This window comes from Thunnus thynnus, chromosome 17, assembly GCF_963924715.1.
Source record: "Thunnus thynnus chromosome 17, fThuThy2.1, whole genome shotgun sequence".
Classification (NCBI taxonomy): Eukaryota; Metazoa; Chordata; class Actinopteri; order Scombriformes; family Scombridae; genus Thunnus; species Thunnus thynnus.
Window position 1 is genome coordinate 15,897,742 of NC_089533.1, and position 20,816 is coordinate 15,918,557.

At 41.6% G+C, this 20,816-nt stretch overlaps 5 protein-coding genes across 6 annotated transcripts in view; 2 read left to right on the forward strand and 3 right to left on the reverse strand.

Moving 5' to 3' along the window:
* LOC137168329 (testis-expressed protein 2-like) overlaps positions 1-5,377 on the forward strand; it is a 9,498-nt gene extending 4,121 nt beyond the window's left edge. Inside the window, 10 exon segments of the mRNA XM_067570870.1 lie at positions 8-128; positions 254-414; positions 416-442; positions 1,021-1,221; positions 1,923-2,022; positions 2,441-2,573; positions 2,682-2,819; positions 3,944-4,153; positions 4,267-4,387; positions 4,494-5,377. Coding sequence (XP_067426971.1) covers positions 8-128; positions 254-414; positions 416-442; positions 1,021-1,221; positions 1,923-2,022; positions 2,441-2,573; positions 2,682-2,819; positions 3,944-4,153; positions 4,267-4,387; positions 4,494-4,640 — 1,359 coding nt within the window. The 3' untranslated portion in view covers positions 4,641-5,377.
* Positions 5,264-9,657, reverse strand: LOC137167941 (large ribosomal subunit protein uL3-like). 2 transcript variants are annotated; one of them, XM_067570301.1, is made up of 10 exons: positions 9,639-9,657; positions 8,412-8,604; positions 7,960-8,128; positions 7,709-7,844; positions 6,778-6,964; positions 6,508-6,668; positions 6,293-6,394; positions 5,811-5,906; positions 5,561-5,680; positions 5,264-5,376 (listed from the first exon to the last, which is right to left on the reverse strand). In XM_067570301.1, exons 1-10 carry the CDS (start codon positions 9,639-9,641, stop codon positions 5,317-5,319), a joined length of 1,227 nt encoding a protein of 408 aa, XP_067426402.1. In that variant the 5' UTR covers positions 9,642-9,657; the 3' UTR covers positions 5,264-5,316. The 2 variants fall into 2 exon arrangements, with proteins under 2 accessions (XP_067426402.1, XP_067426401.1); XM_067570300.1 differs by lacking the exon at positions 9,639-9,657 and adding an exon at positions 9,057-9,159.
* A 448-nt stretch (positions 9,658-10,105) lies between these two features.
* Positions 10,106-12,941, forward strand: ndufb10 (NADH:ubiquinone oxidoreductase subunit B10). The gene is made up of 4 exons (XM_067570304.1): positions 10,106-10,347; positions 10,628-10,766; positions 12,322-12,461; positions 12,794-12,941. Exons 1-4 carry the CDS (start codon positions 10,200-10,202, stop codon positions 12,880-12,882), a joined length of 516 nt encoding a protein of 171 aa, XP_067426405.1. The 5' UTR covers positions 10,106-10,199; the 3' UTR covers positions 12,883-12,941.
* Positions 12,942-14,013: 1,072 nt separating this feature from the next.
* Positions 14,014-16,819, reverse strand: rps2 (ribosomal protein S2). The gene is made up of 7 exons (XM_067570302.1): positions 16,725-16,819; positions 16,280-16,420; positions 16,061-16,150; positions 15,037-15,144; positions 14,589-14,922; positions 14,231-14,322; positions 14,014-14,141 (listed from the first exon to the last, which is right to left on the reverse strand). The coding sequence occupies exons 2-7, from the start codon at positions 16,415-16,417 to the stop codon at positions 14,061-14,063; spliced, it is 843 nt and encodes a 280-aa protein (XP_067426403.1). The 5' UTR covers positions 16,418-16,420; positions 16,725-16,819; the 3' UTR covers positions 14,014-14,060.
* Positions 16,820-16,958: 139 nt separating this feature from the next.
* rnf151 (ring finger protein 151) lies at positions 16,959-20,716 on the reverse strand. The gene is made up of 4 exons (XM_067570303.1): positions 20,267-20,716; positions 19,488-19,657; positions 19,271-19,367; positions 16,959-17,990 (listed from the first exon to the last, which is right to left on the reverse strand). The coding sequence occupies exons 1-4, from the start codon at positions 20,267-20,269 to the stop codon at positions 17,520-17,522; spliced, it is 741 nt and encodes a 246-aa protein (XP_067426404.1). The 5' UTR covers positions 20,270-20,716; the 3' UTR covers positions 16,959-17,519.
* Positions 20,717-20,816: the final 100 nt, after the last annotated feature.

Genomic DNA, 20,816 nt, shown 5'->3' on the forward strand with positions numbered 1-20,816 from the left:
CCACCATCTTCCTGTCATCCTCTATCTGTTTGGCCGCACAGGAAGAGAGAAGGAGGAGTGGTTCCAGCACTTCCTGTCTGCCTCCAGGGCTGGAGCCAGGAGCAGTGTGAGCAGCAAGGAGAATACGGGTAAGAGGATGATTTGGTCCATGCTGATTGGGAGCTGTTGAGCTGCTGCAAATACTGCATATATGGAGCAGAGAGTTATATTTACCAGCTCCTTCTGCTCACTGACTTCCTGTCTGTCATTTCAGACATGCCGTGTGGTGGAGATGCCGTTAAAGAAAGCACAGAGGAGCTGCATGATCTGCAAGGGGCTATGCGAGCTAGAACGCTCTTGGACTACAGCACCTATATGACACAACTGATTGGCTCAGAGAGTTGCAATCCCACACCCAGCCCCTGCCACAGTGATAAAAGGAAGCCCCACAACCCACAAAAAGGTCAATGAACAACACTTTTATTTAGTTTTTAGATCTAGCATTGTGTCAACTGGCAGTTGTATGAAAACTTTGAATTGAACATGGCCCTGTCCATTGTGAGCAGCAATCAAGACTTTGTCTCTGCTCTACTTACCCTTTGGATGTCATGCTAATACTCTACATCACTCCTATTGATCAGAGCCAGTCAATATCAGCTACTGTTCCATTGTTCTGCTCTGCACAGACCAACCTTGTTCAGGATGCTGGCTCAGCCGTACAAATCCTTGCTGACCAGACCAAATGTAAAAATGCAGAAATATCAGATGTCACCTGGCTGGTAAGATATTAATAGGAACTGACTGTGGTGCGTCTGCAGCACACCAGACTGAGCCACTAATCCTGGTTTGGGATTGGCCCCCCACAAAGAGACAGTCTGTTGTTATGCTTATGGGAGGTAAGTGCAGAATCAGTATGAGCATGTGGCTTGAGGATAGAATAAGATAGATGTGGTAAAGAAATTGAAGCTTGCACCCCTGAAATAAACATATGACTCCTAATGACTCACTGTGGTTCCATTATGACTCTCTTATTTCCTGCAGATTCACAATGAAGAGCACAGTTCTGGAGGTCAAACTGGAGCTGAGTCAAGTGCAGGCTCAGAGGCAGGGGGGTACTCTGCAGAGGGGCAGCCCACCTGGGTGAACTCCCTGGTGGGCAGGATCTTCTGGGACTTTCTCCGGGAGAAGTACTGGACCGATCAGGTGGCGCACAAGATCCAGAAGAAACTCACCAAGATCAAGGTGAGGTTAATATGAAAATATGGAGTGTAAGTGGGTGGTGTTTTGATATATGCTGTTTTTCGCATGACTCACATAACGATTGATAGGGAGTTTAATTTATTTTTCAAGGCTAGTCAGAAACTGAAGTCCTTGGCTGATAAAACAATTCTTTTCATGTGCACATTCATTTTCACACTATCGCCAACAGGATCATCAGTGTCATAATGACTAATGTGGCTGCTTTAAGAGCAGGCGACAGTGAGTTTACTGTAGGTCAGAGCTCTACAAATTGTGTCACTGAATGATTCGACCTGAACGTCAGCGCTGGTTTGTGCACAAGCTCAAAACACATGACATTAGGCACATCGACACTGCAGATCCCTTCAGTGTGTGTGTTTGAGAGTCTGCTGATAATGCACTCCCTCTTTTTCCAAAGGCAGGAGGTGGGAGTGAGTACAGGAGCACTGATGGCACCGCAGCATCCCATTACTCATTTCCTGCTCTCCTCTTTGACACACACCATTCGTTTTACTCCGCTCTCTCCCATCTCTCCTGCGCACACACTAACGCTCACCATAGGCTTCCCCTAACCCTGACCCAATTTGTTTAAGGTAATTAGCTACCTATACGGAGCTTCTCCTCCTCCTCTCCTTTTGGAGTTTTTATGTGTGGCATGAAAGCAGCATGTTAACTTCTTAAAGGTGCTGTTTATCTCATTGTAGTTGCCGTACTTTATGAATGAGCTGACTCTGGCTGATCTGGACATGGGCACCTGCCTCCCCCAGGTCCTCAGCACCGCCAAACCTACACTGGATCGAAGAGGTACATTTATATTTACTCTTTTTTCTGTTTAGTTTAGTTTTTTCCTTTTTATACCATTACACATGTGGTGGAGTCGCCCGATAAGATTTACCTGACAGTCTCTATCAGAAACACTTCTGCAGTCAGCTTAGGCCATGATCTCATTTGTTTCATTACAGAGTTTGTCATGCCCGCCCTGAAAGCTTTCCATTGTCTCCTACCTAAGCGATTAGCAATCCTCTTAGCCTTGACTAAGCTCAACCAACAATAACATGCCAGAGCTATCCTCTCCTGCTCTAATGTCCCATTTGTAACAACACTGTGCCAGACCAGCTCAAGAAAAGATCCAAAACAAACTCCAGCTTTAGGACAAAGTACATTAAGAAATCTGAAGCATTACCTAGTACCTGTCAGCTCTTTCTGTATCTCTGTCTCCCAGGCCTGTGGTTGGAGCTGGAGCTAGTGTACACAGGCTGCCTTCAGATGACCCTGGAGACTAAGATGAACCTGTGTAAGCTGGGTAAAGAGGGAGAGGATGAAGTTCACAGTGTTCCAGAGACCCCACAAGTAGGGTGAGGCCCATCTCAGTTTCATGTTCCTCAGTGTATGTTCAGAGAAGGTGTGGAGACGGAGGCGTACATGAGGAGGGTCTTAAGAGGCACCTCTGGTATGTTTTTCAGCTCAAAACCCAGGCTGTGTATACTGGCTGATAGTGATGAAGAGTCATCCAGCGCAGGCTCGTCTGATGAAGAGGAAGTCCCTCCTTCTGAGCCCCAGGGGTCTGTGGGAGATAAGAGCACAGTGGTAGCAGCTGATGGGTAAGTTAACACATTTATAGGGCTTTTTCACTGCAAAGATTTTGACTTGTCAAAGCAGGAAGAGCAAAACAGATGTTAGTAATAACATTAATGATAGCTCCTCTCTTTTCAAGCGTGACAGTGAATGCACAATACCAGGCCCCTTAAATGTAACACATATATCCTTAATTTTATTATTTACACCCATGATTTCCTGCTATGACATGGCAAAATGTTGTCAGTGAAAGGGTCTATTTGCTACTACAGGCATCAAATACACCGTGAATCATAAGTCACAAAACTGTTACTGCACTATAATTTCTGAAGTATGTTGCACTTGTGGCCACCTCATATTTGGTGATGTCACAGCAGATCTGTATTTTCCTGCAAAAAAGCAAAAAAGTCAGACATTTTGACTTGTCATAAACAGGTGTAACAACTTATTATTCATTCCTGCGCTGCACTGCATTGCGATAATTGTTGGAATGCAGTGTCGTTAAGGTTATTAGTTCCACCTTCCCATCCCCTGCAATGACAAATCAAAATGTCTGCTGCGAAAATGCTGTTACTTCGGGAAAGGCAAAAGTTTAATTTGCATTTTTCATTTGCACCACAGAAGCTAATGAGAAATATGAGAAAAGAAAAACACTGTTAATGTTCTTGGGGTCATGAATGAATGGGGGCATGGCAGAAACAGTCTGGGAACGACTGATTGACACTAACTCAGATATACGGTAGATTTCAGAAAAACACAGTTGAAACTATTGCTTGGATGTTGACATAAATAGTATTTACAAGCCAAAAAAATATTAGTAAATACAGTAATTTCCATATGATGTTCACCCTTTGATGGCTGATGGAGAACGCCTGATATGACAACACTAACTGGGGCATGTCCAACCACTTCCAACCTATCTAAAGCACTGGCGCAACTGCAGATCTACTCTTTATAACACTAAGTTACGCTAAGTGTATAAAGTATAGGAAACTGGATGATACATCAACATGCTATTTTAATGTCTAAAAGTAACATTTACTTGTAGAAATAGAAAATACTTGCATGTGAAGCACCAGGGCTGCAGTCAGTTTCCCACTCACACTCATTTTCAAAGTAACATTTCAGCCCTTGTGCTTATTTTTCCCAGGCACACTGGTGGCAGCACAAGCAGGAAGATCCTGAGATTTGTGGACAAAATAGCAAAGTCCAAATACTTTCAGAAGGCCACAGAGAACGAGTACATCAAGAAGAAGATAGCTGAGGTGTCCAACATGCCTCTGATGCTCAGCGTTGAGGTCCTGGAACTCTCTGGAACTCTGGCCATCAATATCCCACCTCCACCTACTGACAGGATATGGTATTGAGTTTCCTTGTCCTCTTTCATGCCGCAGGTTAAATGTGAATTGTTTGCTTTCTATATTTCTTTCTTTGTTTCTCACACGCAGTCTGTCTCTCATTTTGCCCTCTCAGGTACAGTTTCCAAGTGCCTCCCAGGTTAGACCTTCATGTGCGTCCCATGCTCGGGGAGAGGGAGGTCACCTTCACCCATGTCACTGAGTGGATTGAGAAAAAACTGCAGTGTGAGTTCCAGGTGAGTGCATCAATAAATTTATTTACAGGGAAATATTATAAGTTTTTATCATTAAAAACAGTTAAACCTAATGTTTAACCATATTTATCATATATCTTTTCATCAGAAAGTGTTTGTCATGCCCAATATGGATGATTTATATCTGCCCCTGATGACATCTGGCCTGGACAACCCACCTGCATCCTGTCATTCTTCAATCCACTCCTCATCCCACCAGTCCTCCATGGAGTCCCAGGAGTACATGTCAGAGTAATGCCCCCTTGAGGCCTTAGATGGGACATGCATGGTGTAAACATGGCCATTATGCAGCTATTGTCACGAATCATGTAATGGATTCTAAGGCTGCTGCAGCTGGGCTCAGTGTTGATCCCGAGTGTGTTCATTGTAACCAGTGCAGGATGGGATGTGTCTTGGCGGCAGGCTAAGCACCGCAGTGATCTGGATTGTGAGGATGGTGCTAAGGTGCCCTCTACTGTGAAGAAAATTGAGCTGTATCTATTCTAGCAGCAATGAGAGGACATTAAAAACCAGCTTTCCAAATGTTTTTCTTCAACATTAACACTGATAAAAGATGAAATACTGAAAACTGGATGTGTTAACTGCACAAAAACAAGGTGTTGTTGATGATTACTGTTTAAAAGAGTTACTGCTTGAACAAACTATCCATCCATCCATTTTCTAAACCTCTTATCATGGTTATGGTCATGTGGGGTTGAACAAACTGAAAAACATGGAGAGTTCTGTTGAACCAATCTACGTTGGTGCATGTTGTTTTGGAACAGTCCAGATGTTCTCGCTTATTTATTTCTGAACAATAAATATCTGTTCAAAAATTGTGTAGCTCTTTTCTTCGAATGAATTTCAACTGCACACATGGACAGTTATTTAAAACTTTATTGTATTATTGCATGAGATTATAATAATTTCTCTCAGGCCTCTTCTGGCACATGCTCGGACAGTGTCTTCAGGGCATCCTTCTTCAGTGGCCCCTGCAGGTAAACCAGAGGTCAAAGGTTAAAATCCACATAGGAGCATTCAGCAGTGATTATGTCAACACAGGAAAAAGAAAAACCGACCCTTATTGTGAGGCGGAAATGCACACTGCAAACACTCATTCTCCTTGTTTCCTGGAATTCAGATTTTTATGGGGACCATTAATGTTCTCACACTCACCATAAAAGCCCTCTTCTCCTGGGCAGTCTGGAAGCGCCCGTGACCAAACTTGGAAGTGGTGTCAATAAACTTGAGCTGAATAGCCTCCTTGGATTTGCGAGAAGTGTGCACGAGCAAAGACTGGGTATAGGAAAACACACAAGATACGCATTTCCTTTCAATTTGAAAATAGCCTACCTGTTCAACTTATAACCTCAGAAAAGTACAATAGTGTAACATCTGAATTCAGACTTTCAAAATCAGACTGTACCTTTCGCAAGGTGAGGACACGTTTCTTAGCCCCGACAACACAGCCTTTCACCATGATAAAATCATTATTCACTTCACCATAGCGTGGGAAGCCTCCCTACAGGGACAATATCAAGAAAAAAAGGGAAAGACATTTGGTATCACTTTCTATGAAGCCAATAAGTATAGTGCATTATACATGCAGTACATTCTTAAGGCACTATAACAGATGCCATAACTACACCTTGCATTCATTATGGTTACAGAGGGCACCAGTGTGTCTATAGGAGCTTGTAATTGTTCATGAAAAATTGGTAAAGCAGTTATAAGACTTAACACATCATAATACATCATAATACACTATGTAGATGCCAATAATACATTACAGATATTGGCTTCATAGAAAGTGTTATCAGAATTCACATATGCTGGTAGATTTGATTATCCATTTGTTCCTTTCTGTATTGTAAATGACCATATTTTGTCACAGAATAAGGGCAGTACCACGGGGGTAATGGTCTTCTGGGTGGTGTCGTAGTTAGTAGAAGCGTTGTTCCGGATCACCTTTCCATCCTGGATGTGGACACCCTTACCCATACGGTAGATCTGAGGACATAAGGAAATCAAGGAATCAAGGAATGAGAAACCATGATGACTTTGGATTGGATTTGTTGATAGAACAAGTAACAGCATAAAGTCTTACTGGTGAATCAGCTAACCTTCTTGTTGAGCTCCGTACGGTGGTGATAGCCCTTCTGACCAGCACGTGCTATGGTGTAGTTCACACGAGCAGGATGCCAGGCTCCAATACAGGCCACCTTCCTCAGACCCTTGTGAGTCTTCCTGGGGAGCTTCTTTGTGTGCCAGCGACTTGTCACACCTATCAACCCAAACAGAGCACAAAAGGCTCAAACTGACTGATTGATATGATCTGGTTATAAATTCATTTGTGTTACAACTTGTGGCGCAACTAGCAGGATGTTTCCAACCTTTGAAGCCATGTCCCTTGGTGACGCCAATGACATCGATCATCTCATCCTGGTAAAAGACGGTAGAGACGGGCACAGCCTGCTCCAGATGCTCCTTTGCCCAGTCCACCTTGTCTGAGATGCTTCCCCCATTTAGCTGCACCTCCATGATGTGGGCCTTTTTCTGCCTTATGGGCAGCAATCGCATCTGCAAATGGAGAATAAAGACCTGTGAAGCCAGTTGATCTGTAACTGAAAAAAGTGCAAAAATCTAGAAAAGCTTTGTTGTTCAGGGTCACTCAGACTGAAATGATATTCCCCCGACACATCATCGTCCTGTCTTTTTATAATTAGATTTATTAATCAGCACAAGACCATGTTTGAACTCTCAGTCATAACATCAGACAACTAAAAACAAGACGTTTTGATCTTAATGCCACTGCTGAAGCTGAAACCTGCACAGAGAAAAGGCTGATCTTAGCAACACCATCAAGAGTGATCTTGGCTCATCTTCATATTGTTCACTGCCAACATAAAGGTTTTCACTTGGCAAAGTCTGGATGAGCAGCCAGGTTCTGCCCTGAAAATTATTTTTAAACTGCTATTTGAAACGCTGCTCTCCTCTGCTCCCCCACAGACAGACAGTGTTGGGACCAGACTTGTTTTACTCTTGGCAGTCGAGTGATCGGGGATGTGGCAACACTTATTTCCATTGCATGTGGTCAGGTGGATAACTCTGGAACCTCTGCCCTTTTGCAGGGGTGGATTCAAGAGAAGGAGAGAATAGCAGTCAATCATTAGACTAACCAATGCAGTCTGACTGACATGAGAGGAGACAGGAGTGAAAGATGGCTTGTGCTTTAAGTTTATAGTGTAAATGTTTGGGGTATAAATTTTATGCAGTTTGTCACTCTGAATAGTGTTGCACCGGTATGAAGAAAAACTGGCTTACTTGGGAGTGAACAATAACCCTGATGACTGAACAGTATTTCTTCATCATAGCAAAATCCTTGTCCAGCTGTTTTTTTCCTGTCTCCTCCTGCCACTTCTTACTGTACTTGGTGAAGGCCTTCTTCTTGCTCTTGTACCTGTAACATAGAAAGACACATAATTAGAAACAACAGTACAAGTGAGCATCAAGTGTTTGGTGAATTGACTTTCCCTTACATGGGATATACAAGGTGTATAATCACACACACACACCAGTTTTTGTAAAATCTACGCTTGCACTCGTCACTGAGATGCTCGGCAAAGATGGTCTTAAAGGAACGAAAGCCTTGCAAAGTCTTGATATATCCCACGACCCCCATCACAATGATCGGGGGAGTCTCAATGATGGTGACTGCCTCTACCTCCTCTCGCTTTGATTGCTCTGTGGGGAAAATATAGAAAATTATGATTTATTAGCAGGTATTTTAGTAACAGCATAAATATGTCCCATTATGTGTTATATAGTATTTCAAACCAGTGCAGAAGCTGTACATTTGTACAGAACCCAGTAGATTAACATCCAACACCTGACCTTATAAGACCCCCACCCTTCATCCTCTCTAGTCATCCTGTCTAAACAGAACTGAGTAAGCATCACTCAGTAAATATTTTTCCTCAAGCCTCCCATGCAACCATGATGCTGAGTCCAGTCATAGGCTACTTACTGAGGCCAGTGCGGTGCACCTCTCTGATGGTTTGGGTCATGCCAGCTTTGTATCCAAAGAAGGCAGTGAGGTGTACAGGTTTGCTGGGGTCATCTTTGGGCCATGTGCGCGCCTTACCCCTATGCTTCTTGCTGCGCTTGTGTGGCAGGAACCCCATGTGTCCATGGCGGGGGGCATGGAATTTGCGATGAGACTGGAGAGGACATGACCCTCAGAAAATCAACACATATTCACAAGCAACTCAGATGACCCAGTGAGAAATGTAACCCAGAAATCAGATATACAATAATTGTTACAATAATGCCACAGGAGCTTTCCCTGATAAAATTCCTGATAGATAACATATGGCATAAACACACTGCAGGTATACAGGATGAACAAACCAAGAAATAAATAGTCAAAATAATGAAGAAAACAGAGGGTGAGACGCTGCATCAAAAAGCAGTCGCCATTTCAGTATTCCACGTGGTCCCCTCAAAGACAGCCATCACAAGATAACTTTTCAAAACACTTCATCCATCCTAATAAATCCAAACAGCCAAACAAACTCATAAATCACACACACATGCCCACATGTCGAAGACAAAGACAGATGAAACTGCACATAATAGCATAAAAAGAACCAAAAAGAGTGGGAGGACTGACCATGGCTGTGCACACTGACCAGGCGAGGGGTAGAAAGAGAGAGAGAATAGTGCTGATGTAAGGGTCATACATAAGATGATACAAAGTGTAAGGGCTCTAATTTGGTGTTTGGCCCAGCTGAGGAGCCGTATTCTCTTTCAAACAAGGCAATCTCTGCCAAGTTATGACAGGAGAAGATAGGAGGAGGGAAGAGGCAGGACTCAGAGGTCTAAGGTGGTGGGAAGCCCAGTGGACAGGAACCATATAACCAAGAAAGGAGTTGAGAGAGAGAGATAGGAAGAAGAAAGTTTTCATTGTCGTGTGGCCAACGTTCACCTGGTCTGCTTTAAGGTTGATATAGCATCTTCTCTTATTTTAAAGAGCAGTAATATTGCAGCCAGCAGTTGGGAACTCAGTGTAGGTGATTGATTGTTGATTAATTACATTCAGATAGATACAAATAAATTTACGTATATATACAGCAGGCCACATAACATTGGACAGAAAGTTTTCCTGCAATGGAGTGTCCTGCAACAGTTTGAGGTTCAGTATCTTTGATGCTTTAAAAGGCGAACAAGACAAATGTGGCCACTGTTTACTCACCATCACACGTCTGAGGCATTCATCTATGTCCTAGCAAACCTGCACTGTCAAATATGAGATCAATTATAAACTCCTTTTTAAGTTCTTTTTAAGTATGGGCCTCATGCATAAATCTTGTTTCTTATACAAAACTTTGCATTTTCAGTGAAAAAAATAGATAAAATTTAGCAATTTTAAATGCTCAATTTGATGCCTAATACCAAAAATGTGTGAAAAAAGTGCCAAAATGTATTACTATGCAGTAGTTGTTAGCTCTGCAGCACCACCTAATGTATTTTCATGGTACAACAGCTCCACCTGTAACCTTTAAACTTCGACCTTCCTGTTTTAAAAATACTGTAATTGGGCTTGTGCTACGTTTCTCGTCAAGCATGATATTTGTACCCAATAATAACTGTAGAATAATAATAATAATAAAGAGTATGTTGATAACATTAAAGTTTTTGTTGACCTCTACTTCGCCATTGTGTTGTGTCTTCTACGCATGCGCCACCTCGAAAGGAGAGCTGTCGAGGTCGAATTGTAGGATTTTTCTAGTCTTGGTCAAATTAGGGCAGAATAATGCCTGCAGACTATGATAAAGGAGCATATCCGGAGCCTCCTCGGCAGACTCCGGCTGTGGACAAACAGACAGCACTGCCAAACCCAGCCCTGATTTTGTCTAAACTCTTCTATTACTCCGTGGACCTGCCTGTCACCACATTTAGAGGTAACCGAAGCTAACTGAGCTAGCTAGCACAACAACACCGCTATCAGGAGCTGAGGGTGTAGTGTGGACATATAATGGGCATATTTAGATATTTTAACGATGCTGTCACCGTTGCTGCCTTGCAAAATATTACACCAATTTAGTTATAAGGCTCTGCTTCGTGGAAATATTGCGAGGTATACGCTTTTAGCGAGCTAGGCTAGCTAGCGTCATACATTCAGCTTTGCCTAGGTTTTGCTAAGTTGTGATCTGAACTGTGTTTTCTCCCGTTATTTTCCAGATGTTGTTGACAGCATTCGGGGTAACAACAAGTCTGTCTACTACCACCAGAAGTTCCGCCGTGTCCCTGACCTGACGGAGTGCCAGGAGGGAGATTACCTCTGCTACTATGAAGCAGAGATGCAGTGGAGGAGAGACTAGTAAGTGACTGGCCAAGCACAGATCTAGTTAAGATGAGATTTACTCATCATGATGGACATTCTGTGTGCCAGATATACCCAGTAGGCTCTACAGTTAAATATATATAGTATATACACAGTATACTACTTATACAAGCATATGTAAATGAAATATAGACACACAGACACGATGCTCAAGTTAGCTTCAAATTATGGGTTAAGGTAAACATAAATAATGATATTTAGCGAGCAATTCTCTGTTTTTTCACCACTTCCGCTATGAAAGAATGTTAGACACTGATATTTCTCCATCCAGAACACATTAGATCAGGTCCAGATCAAAACCACTGTAATTTAGACTAGTCAAATCTTAATAATAATAATAATAATAATAATAATAATAATAATCTAGTCCAGATTTGATGAGTATAGTGGTTTTTCATCTGGATCTGGTCTAACGTGGTCTGTATGAAGAGACGTCAGTGAAATTGCCCTTGTTTATGTTTTTATAGGCAAAATAAAGGTGTCAAAAATCTGAAAGTGGGTTTAAATAGCGTTAAGGCTTCCGCTACAATGTCTAACACTCTTTCATCGTGTAAGTGGTGAAAAACGGAGATTATTTATGTTTCCCTTAATTTTCCCCTCAACCACGAATCAGAAGTTAACTTCAGTATCAGGCACAGGCTGGGTTACCAATCATGCAAAGTGGCAACTGTCCATGGGGCCTCAGACCCTCAAGTGCCTCAAAAGCTGCAAATAAACTAGCACAAAAAGTAAGGAAATTTGTGTTTGGTAGATTATTTCTTTGTTGTAACAATGCTTCTTAGCAATAAATTTAATACCGTTGGAAAGCCTGTTTATTTCCCTTTTAAATGGTGCCACATTTGTAAGGAACATGCATTTGTGGGATGAGCAGCAGAGCTAAGTATGTGGGTTGCACCCCTCATACTGGTCACCAGCCTGGTCACACACTGCTGGAGTAACTTGGAGGTCAAGACTAGCCTCCTGTGCCTCCGACATTTGGTAAATGTTTGGGGAAGGCCTGTTCCTATTTCAACATAACAAGGCCCCTGTACACAAAGGTCTAGAAGATACATTACTTTCTGAGGTTGGTGTGGAAGAATTTTACTGGCCTGCACAGAGCTCAGACCTCCACTCCATCCCACACGTTAGAAAATAAATTGAAACACTGACTGCAAGCCAGGTCTGATCACTCAACATGGCAATGGAAGCAAATCCCTGCTCCTGTGGAAAGCCTTTTCTGAAGAGTGGAGATTATAGCAGCTGATTAGAGCCCATAACTTTGGAGTAAGTTCATGAAGTGTCTTATTCAGGCCCTTTTTAATTATGAGAAACATTTGGGTATAAAAATATTTACATTATAAGGACAGTATAGTAGTTGTAGGTGCATCTGCCTGACCAGTGGTAGGCTGATGTGGCCTAGGAAGGATGTCCTTTTTAAGCCATTATCACAAGCAGGCATCCAAGTCAGCTCTGGAGACATTATTGTTCTTGCAGCCTCACTGTAGAATGTGAATTTCTCCTTATACTGTGTTGTTGTATCTTGATTCCTCAGTAAAGTGGACCAGGAGATTGTGAAGGTGGTCCAGGAGCGTCTGAGGGCTTGCCAGCAGAGGGAAGGATCCAGCTACGAGCAGAACTGTGCAAGGGAAATACAGCAGTTCAACGAGTCAACAAAGAACTTCCAGTCACGCTGTGAGTGCTGTTCAATAGATTAGTTTGAGAATGTGTGGTGTGATGGAAAAGAAAGGTGTAAGCTTTGTATTATTGTTGTTGTCATGCTTCACATTGCTGACTAAATGCAGAATTTCCTGCTTCAGTTTTTATGTAATTGGAAATAAGATCATAATGGGCATTTTGCACACATTTTATAGACTTAGCGCTGAATTGAAAGATTAATCGATAATGAAAATAATTGCAGCCCAATCTTGTTTTATGAACACGTTTTATGCTTTACTCATTGACACTTTCAAATTTAGCTCGACTACCACTAGATGTGTTTTAATGTACGATCTGCTGTTTTCTAGATGGGGACCTGGGAGCGTACGCCAGCGGGAGGAAATGTCTAATGAAGCAAAAAGAGAGGATGATGGCAGCTCAGGCCCAGAATGCTTAAAAACAGTTCTCTATCTGTCCTGTGTAATACTTGTAAAATAAAGTTTATGTGAGAAATCAGATGTTAGCGTCTTTTCACCCTGTCTTAAAAGTGACATCTGCAACAGTGCATGTACAATTGTGACTTTCCAACAATTAACTTTTACTGGGACTTGCAAACAACCACATAATATAGGGGGGTTAACAATTTTCATTTCAATGCATCGGCTCATCTGCTCATCACACCCTCGGTAGAACTTGATATGATATTGAGACAATTTCTCTATCAGACTTTGTCACACTGTTTATATAGTGATATGTTTCCCTTAAAAAAGAAGTAGGACTGATTTATGAAAATATTTTTGCATCCATGTAAGGAAGTTCGTTCATTTGCTAGATGGCTAAATATACCTGTCTGTGTCCACTATGAATTTCAAATTGATTTTTTCAAAATTATAACAGTGATTAAAGTTACATACAGCAGATCCTTAAGAGTACCAATACAGCAATGTAAAAATACTCCATACAGGTAGAAGTCCTGCATGAAACAAACTACTTAGGTACGTAAGTATTAGCAGCATAATGTACTTAATAGTAAAAGAATGTTTGGTCCCTCTGACTGATATTATATATGACATTAGATTTTTAATACCGAAGCATCAGTGTGTAAGCAACATGTTACTGTTGGAGCTGCTGGAGGTGTTGAAATATTGGATCATTTGAACATTTAATGAAACTAGACCATGTGAGAAGTGGAAAAAACACTATTTGGTGGAGCTGTTAACAACTTAAAAGACATCTGAAATGTGACACCGACTACACACTGCTTTTTGTAAGACGTCAAAAGCCAAAAAAGTTGGAAACCACTGGTTTCATCTTTAACAATGTGTTGTATTTTAAAAAACTTGTTATATTATTCATTGCATAAAGCTGTCAAATGTAGTGGAGTAGAAAGTACAATATTTCCCTCTGAAATGTAGTAATGCAAGTATAAAGTGCATAAAATTGAAATACTGTAGTAGAGGTACCTCAAGATTTTACATTTATACCATAATGTGGATTCCTGATGCAAAACTAGTCTATGTAAGGAGCTTATTAATACACACGTTCTGTCAAGAGTTCAGCAAAAGTAACAAGACCATACACATTAAAATTATGTTTCCAGATTGTTTATTTCAACAATTCCACTGTACAAAAAGTTTAGGAGGAAGCTGCCTGGACTGCCTGGCCTCTCTGCACAGACACCCTGGTGTGAGTCTTGGCCAGATGGTCAGTGAACTCCTGAAACAAGATAGAAAGCCTGTTAATACACAACTTCACCTACATCTTAAAACATTCTGGTAACGAATTGGTCTGATGCTTGTGCTGACCTGGTAGGGAGACTTTGTGAAGACGGTCTCCTTCCAGAGATCAGGGGTCAGGTAGCTGTAAGTCTTGGAGATGGCATCAAAGGTGGCCTTAGCTGGGGAAGGAACAAAAAGTAGATGATTAAGATGGAGCTCCGTGTTTTGACAATGTAGCATCTTGTATGGAAAATATAAAAATGTTGAGCACTAAAAAGGGGAACAGAAGAGACTATTGAAACAGTCTTTCTGCCGTGCATTATAATACTCGTTTATTTCTCTCCTGATAACGACAACTACACCACTGCAGAGGTGAAGCTGAGCAGAGCTAGGAGAAAACCAGAAACATACAGCTTTAGACACATAACTATCAGCTGAATCTTACCAAAGTTGCCGAGGGTGGCAGTGCAGCCTCTTGCGGAGGTGTAACAATCGTCGATACCAGCCATCATGAGCAGCTTCTTGGGCACAGGAGCGGACACAATGCCGGTACCACGGGGCGCGGGGATGAGACGCACCAGGACAGAGCCGCAGCGTCCAGTCACCTTGCAGGGCACGGTGTGGGGCTTACCGATCTTGTTACCCCAGTAACCTCTCCTGACGGGGACGATGGACAGCTTGGCCAGGATGATGGCTCCACGGATGGCTGTGGCCACCTCTTTGGAGCACTTCACGCCCAGACCGACGTGGCCGTTGTAGTCACCAATGGCGACAAAGGCCTGTAAAAAAAAAAAAAACCCCAGAGGCAAACAATGTCACATCTGGACTACTCGCACTATAAAAAAACACTGATAACAAGCCGCCTGTACTACAGAGTTGTCCCTTAAACGCACCTTGAACCTGGTGCGCTGACCGGCCCTGGTCTGCTTCTGGACGGGCATGATCTTAAGCACCTCATCCTTCAGACCAGAACCCAAGAAGAAGTCGATGATCTCAGACTCCTGCAGAAAAACAAAAGATTTCAGCATTAGATTATGACTTGTTGCAGTTGCCGAAGGAATAAATCTACCCTAGTATAGTGTTGCATTCTTCCAGATAGTGTTAATACATCAGTTTTGAGTCACTCTGATCATAACAGAATTGCAGTTTTTTTTCTACACCAAGTCCTCAAGTGAGGGGTCTATACAGACATATGAAGCAACCCAAAATCAAAGTGTTGTTGCACAATCCTACAAATGCCTACACTGTGTTACATAACATGCATGCTAGGTAGTTTTCTAACATACTAGCCCCAGTATTTGCCTCCCATGTATTATCACATAGCCAAGCATCTGTTTTTCTGAAAGATAAAATCACTGATAACCTTGAGGTAGTTGTAATCTTCTATGAAGTTTCTTTACATTATTCTGAGTTGTCTACACAACATGTGTATATTTTTCTTATGTTACATAAAACAAGCAACAACAAGCAAAACAACAGGGATATAGAAGTCAGAATTATCTCTCAGAGGAACAGGTGCTAACTTAAGTATTCATCACCCACTTATGCGCAATACACTTATCTACATATGTGCAATATAATGTATATTTCTCCAATTTCTCTCTCATATATTCTAATTGGAACTAGAGGTCAAAGAAGCCAAATTTCATTGCTTTCAATGTTGCCATCTGCCATGTTGCTATGCATGTGACCATAAAACCTCTTGAATCTCTCATATTTAATATAATACACATATACAGGCACTAACTGAGGCAAACAATATACAAAATAGTGACAGTAAACCCCTTCAAACTAAGTGGACCATTATGGGGAGAAAACTAACACTTCTTAGCAGCAGGCCTCCCTTTACTCCTCTTTCAGCACTAAAACATGTAATAGTAAACAGTCCATCTGTCATGCACGTGACACAATGCTCACCTTGATGGGCAGAGAGTACAGGTAGATCTCCTCCAGGGACTTGATCTTCATGTCCTTAACAAGGCGGCCCAGCTTGGTGACTGGCACCCACTAAAAGAGAAGGACCACCACCGTTATACAACACTAACGGGTATACTCTTAGAATATTTACCTGCCGTCACAAACTAATTTCACCAATTAATTGATACTGTAGACTCTTCAGAAAGAAACTTCAGTTACCTCCTTGTCCTCGGACTTGCCGCCCCGGGCACCGCGGCCCCTGCCACGGCCTCTGCCGCGTCCACGGCCCCGGCCGCCGCGGCCACCTGCGCCAAAACCTCCGCGAAAACCTCCTCTACCACCGGCGTCGTCCGCCATTTGCTGCAGAACAAAACAAAGATCATAGTTAATATATATTTTGATCGCTAAAGCAACAGAGCGCCTAAATTATATTCTGTCATTTATCGCAGAACACGAGCACCGCCGCCATATTCAACACTGAACACATATCTTCAAAAAGTCAAAATATCTCAAATTCTGCTTCACTACGCTAATAAATGCCGTCAGTATCTTAATATAATATGTTCTTGTGTAGTTTTATAGCAAACATTAATGTGTTTGGCAGGACGATGCGTGAGATAAACGAGGATTTTGACTAGAATGAACAATTCATCGGTCCACTTACGTGATCGTTATAACAGGAAGAAGACCCGAGAGTAGTCTCGCCGGGTTTTATCCTTAGGAATCATCGCGATATTTCCTCCACGAGAAAACGCGCTGACTGCTGCCCACTAGCGACAGGTTTTTTCATCACTGACCAAAAGGTATGATTAAAAACATTCATAAAAAAAGCATTTATTGCTATTCAGTTTCATTTAATCGATACCACGCTGTTTTATTTCCAATATGTCTTATCTGTTTCATTGCTACTGTTGTTTTATTGTTTTATTACAATTATTTTAATCTCATACTAGAGCTATTTTATTCTCTTTTATTTTAAATGTCTTATTGTACTGCTTAATTGTAGTATTTTAATGTTTTAATGATGTAAAGCACCTTGTAACTTTGCTGTATAAAGTTTATTATTATTTATTTATAATATATCAGTTGATAAGAAAGTGTATTATTATTATTATATTATTATATTGCTAACATTAGTAGACATGAATACCCTTTTTATAAAGGAGGAAAAGTGCATGTGAGTTTTGCATTACTGTGTTGATCAGCATCCTTCATCACTTGTCAACAAGCACAGTCTCCACTCTCCTCTTAAATGATGAATGAAAACAACCTACAGTGTAATGTTATATACTTTATTTACAAAATAGATGAAACAACAGCACAAAATTGGAAGGTGTGTCCAAACTTTCGACTGTTACCGTACCTACCTACATCTTCAAACACACACCTTCAAAGAAATGAACACGTGCAGAAATTATACACAGCAGTAGCCAACCAGCAGCAGCAACTAACTCGTCCCTCAGCAGTTGCTGTTGTTGCTACTTGGAGTCCCACCGGAGCTGCCGCTGCTCTCTCCGGCGTCCTCCTCCTCCACCTCGTGCAGGTCGTCCATCACCTCCAGGCTCTCACAGATCAGCCCTATCTGTCTCTTCATGTGGGCCATGGTGCTCTGCATCCTCCTCATCTTCCTCTGCAGGGCGGTGGCGATGGCCCTGTGGTTCCTCTGCCTGGCTTCGTACTCCTGCCTCAGCTGCTTGTAGCAGTTGTGTTGAGCCTCGGTGCGGTGGGAGAGTATCGTGCCACAACCCATGTGGCAGGGCTGGCGCCAGTGGTCACAGTGGCGTGCGTGGGTGTCCAGGTCCCTGCGGAGGAGCTGTGCGCGACAGCCCTGGTACGGGCAGGGGATGAGCTCGTACAGACAGCTCATGCTGTGGCAGTACTGCTCTGAGAGGGGGAAGGTCTCTGCACAACCACGGATCTCATTCTTACACTAAGAAGAGACCACACAAACTAATCAATAGCTAGAAAAAGACATTAATCACATAAATGCTTACAGAATTAGAGAATTCACTCAATCTTTCTTAACTACAAGTACTGTTTGAAGACTGTTATTATCAAACAGATGTGATATTACTGGTGTTGAGAACAACTTAGGCAAAATTAGTTACTGAACAGATGACTGTTGCTTAGAGCTTAAATGATAAGTCAATTAACTGATTAGTTGGTTGACAGAGGTTAATCAACAATCATTCTGACAAGCTATTTCAGGTTTTGGACTATTAGTCATTGTGAAAGGTCACTCCTCTACCTTTTCACTGAGTCTTTGCTCCCAACATTACTAGTGTTTTTTTTTTTTTTTTTAGAGTTTTGTGATGGTAGGGCAGATTGTCTGCTTAATCAGTGATAGTGACAAGTGTATCATTAGCCGCACTAAGCAGTGAGTCTCTGGGCTCTGTCAAGTTGAGGTCGGAAGCATAAAACTGTTCTTTAGTAAATGACATTCTGTATAATAATAATATAATCTGTCAGCAGTAAAAGAGAAATTCTACATCAATGTTCTACATGTTTTGAAAGCTTTGTATCAGTCTAGCTCACCCTGTGGTAACCTCAGGAGATGGTATGTTTTAGTTAGGTGAGGCTGAGAAGGTACAAGACCAAACACTGGTAGCAGCTTGATGTGAGGCTGCAGATTATATGTTTGTTCTTTGCTTCAGCTTAGTTTAGGTTCATTTTTGCCTCTGTTTCATCAATATTTTTGTCAATAAATATCACTATTTCTTGCATATACTCCTGCCTGCCGGCCTGCTCAATTAACATCCCTTTAAAAGTTTCCAGTGCCAAATAACATCTTCTTTATATGGGGCAGCAGCACTACAGTCAGACAAAACAAGACAATTATAGACTCTCAGAACTAGCGATGGACATTTTCCATTATTTTCTGACACTGAAAAGATTGAATGATTAATCAATTGACTAAAAAATATTCAGTAGATTAATTGATAATGAAAATAATCATTAGTTGAGGTTACAGACAGTCACCATTTAAGGGCCAAAGTGACATCTTGACTGTAACCTTTACAATATGATACGAATAGATATGAATATGCCCTGTATCAACACGTTGACATGGCCTCATAAAATCTACAATAAGCCACTGGGCAACCTGTATATATACAGCCACTTAATTATAATAATAAGAGATGTCATGATAACTACAAACGTGTACAAATGTGTACAGATTCAACTCTCCTCCTATTCTCAGTTTCCTACCTTGATCTTCATGCGTCCAATAGATTTGCTCAGCTTGAACATGACAAAGATCAAGCTTGGGTTCACTGGCTTTCTACAGCAGGGGCAGGTCTCCTGTCTGAAGAGGATAAATGATGTTGATGTTCTACTGTATAGACTAGACATTAATAACAATCCAATACTGTACTTTTTTTTTTTTTTTTTACAATGTCCAGTGGTATTGATCCATGTTCAGTACCTCTTCAGCCACTGTAGGATGCATTTCTTGCAGAAGATGTGGTGGCATGCAGCTCTTACTGGACACCTGAGGACCCCCTGGCAAATGGTGCAGATCAGATCGTAGTCTGGAGTGTCCACAAACAGCTCCACATCATAGCCCCCGCTCTGTGTTGACACCTCTGGGTCCGCCTGGATGTGGCCAATATAACACTACTTCATTCAGGCTCATCATAATACACACTTATAATGTATTTCAGGGAGATATTGGGGGTCAGACCTGAGTAGACGGACATATTGTGACACTTAATGCAACAACAGGTAAATCAACGGGTAAATATTCTTTCAACAGCTGTAAACCACGACTCTACAGCTGCCTACAAGCATCCATAGTGTTTCCAACATAAAGGCAGGAGATGACAAAACAGAATTGTTCTGGAAAGTCATATGACTGATCACATGATTAAAGAAAACAGCCACAATCCTTCTGTTTGTACTCTTTTTCTTCAGAAAATAAGATGAGATCACTTTAAAATACTTGGAAGCACATCAAATTGGCCAAGAGTTACTTAATTGTCATTGTTAGTTAATTCAAATATTTAATAAAAAGTACCATGATATACAGTAGCTACATACAAGACTATAGCCTCTACAATTTAAGCTTTGAAAAACAAAAATCACGTCAAGTTCCCATAAAGCCTAAAATATGTAGACTACGTGTAAAAGTTTCAAGTGTCTGTCAATAAATGTGAGACATAAAACCTAGATTACAAAAATAAACAGAAGTTGTCTGCTACTCACCATGATAATCCCCTTCCCTCACCGTGTTTCCATTCCCGGTGCTGCTTTACTCCATATCGGTCCCCTCACATGTCACACACAGAACACACACCCGCGTTATCAATGCAACACACACATGAACATTCCTGACAAAACATGAAGGAGGGTTCGTGTGTGTGTGTTTGTGGGTGTATGTGTGTGTGTGTGCGGACAAATGACAACAGTAAATTATATAAACGAAGGGAGATAATGGCTCTCATGAAGCGCGTCCTTTCCCTGCTGTTCTAGCATCAAAGCACAGCCTCCACATGTCAAACAGGAGCTTCTTTTTTTAACATGAATAGCTCAGCAGCGTTTATTGTTTTGAGCCACAGTGACGAATTGTATGACCACAGAACATGCACGCATTTTAATTTTAAATTTGATTTTCCACAAACTCTCAGTTTATATGATTTATGATATGAAAATCGATCTAATTAGGCTCAATATTGACAATAGAAATTAGATTTTTTCAACGTTGTGAACAAAAAACCACCTGGCCAATCACAGCTCCGTGCGCTTGGATGACGTA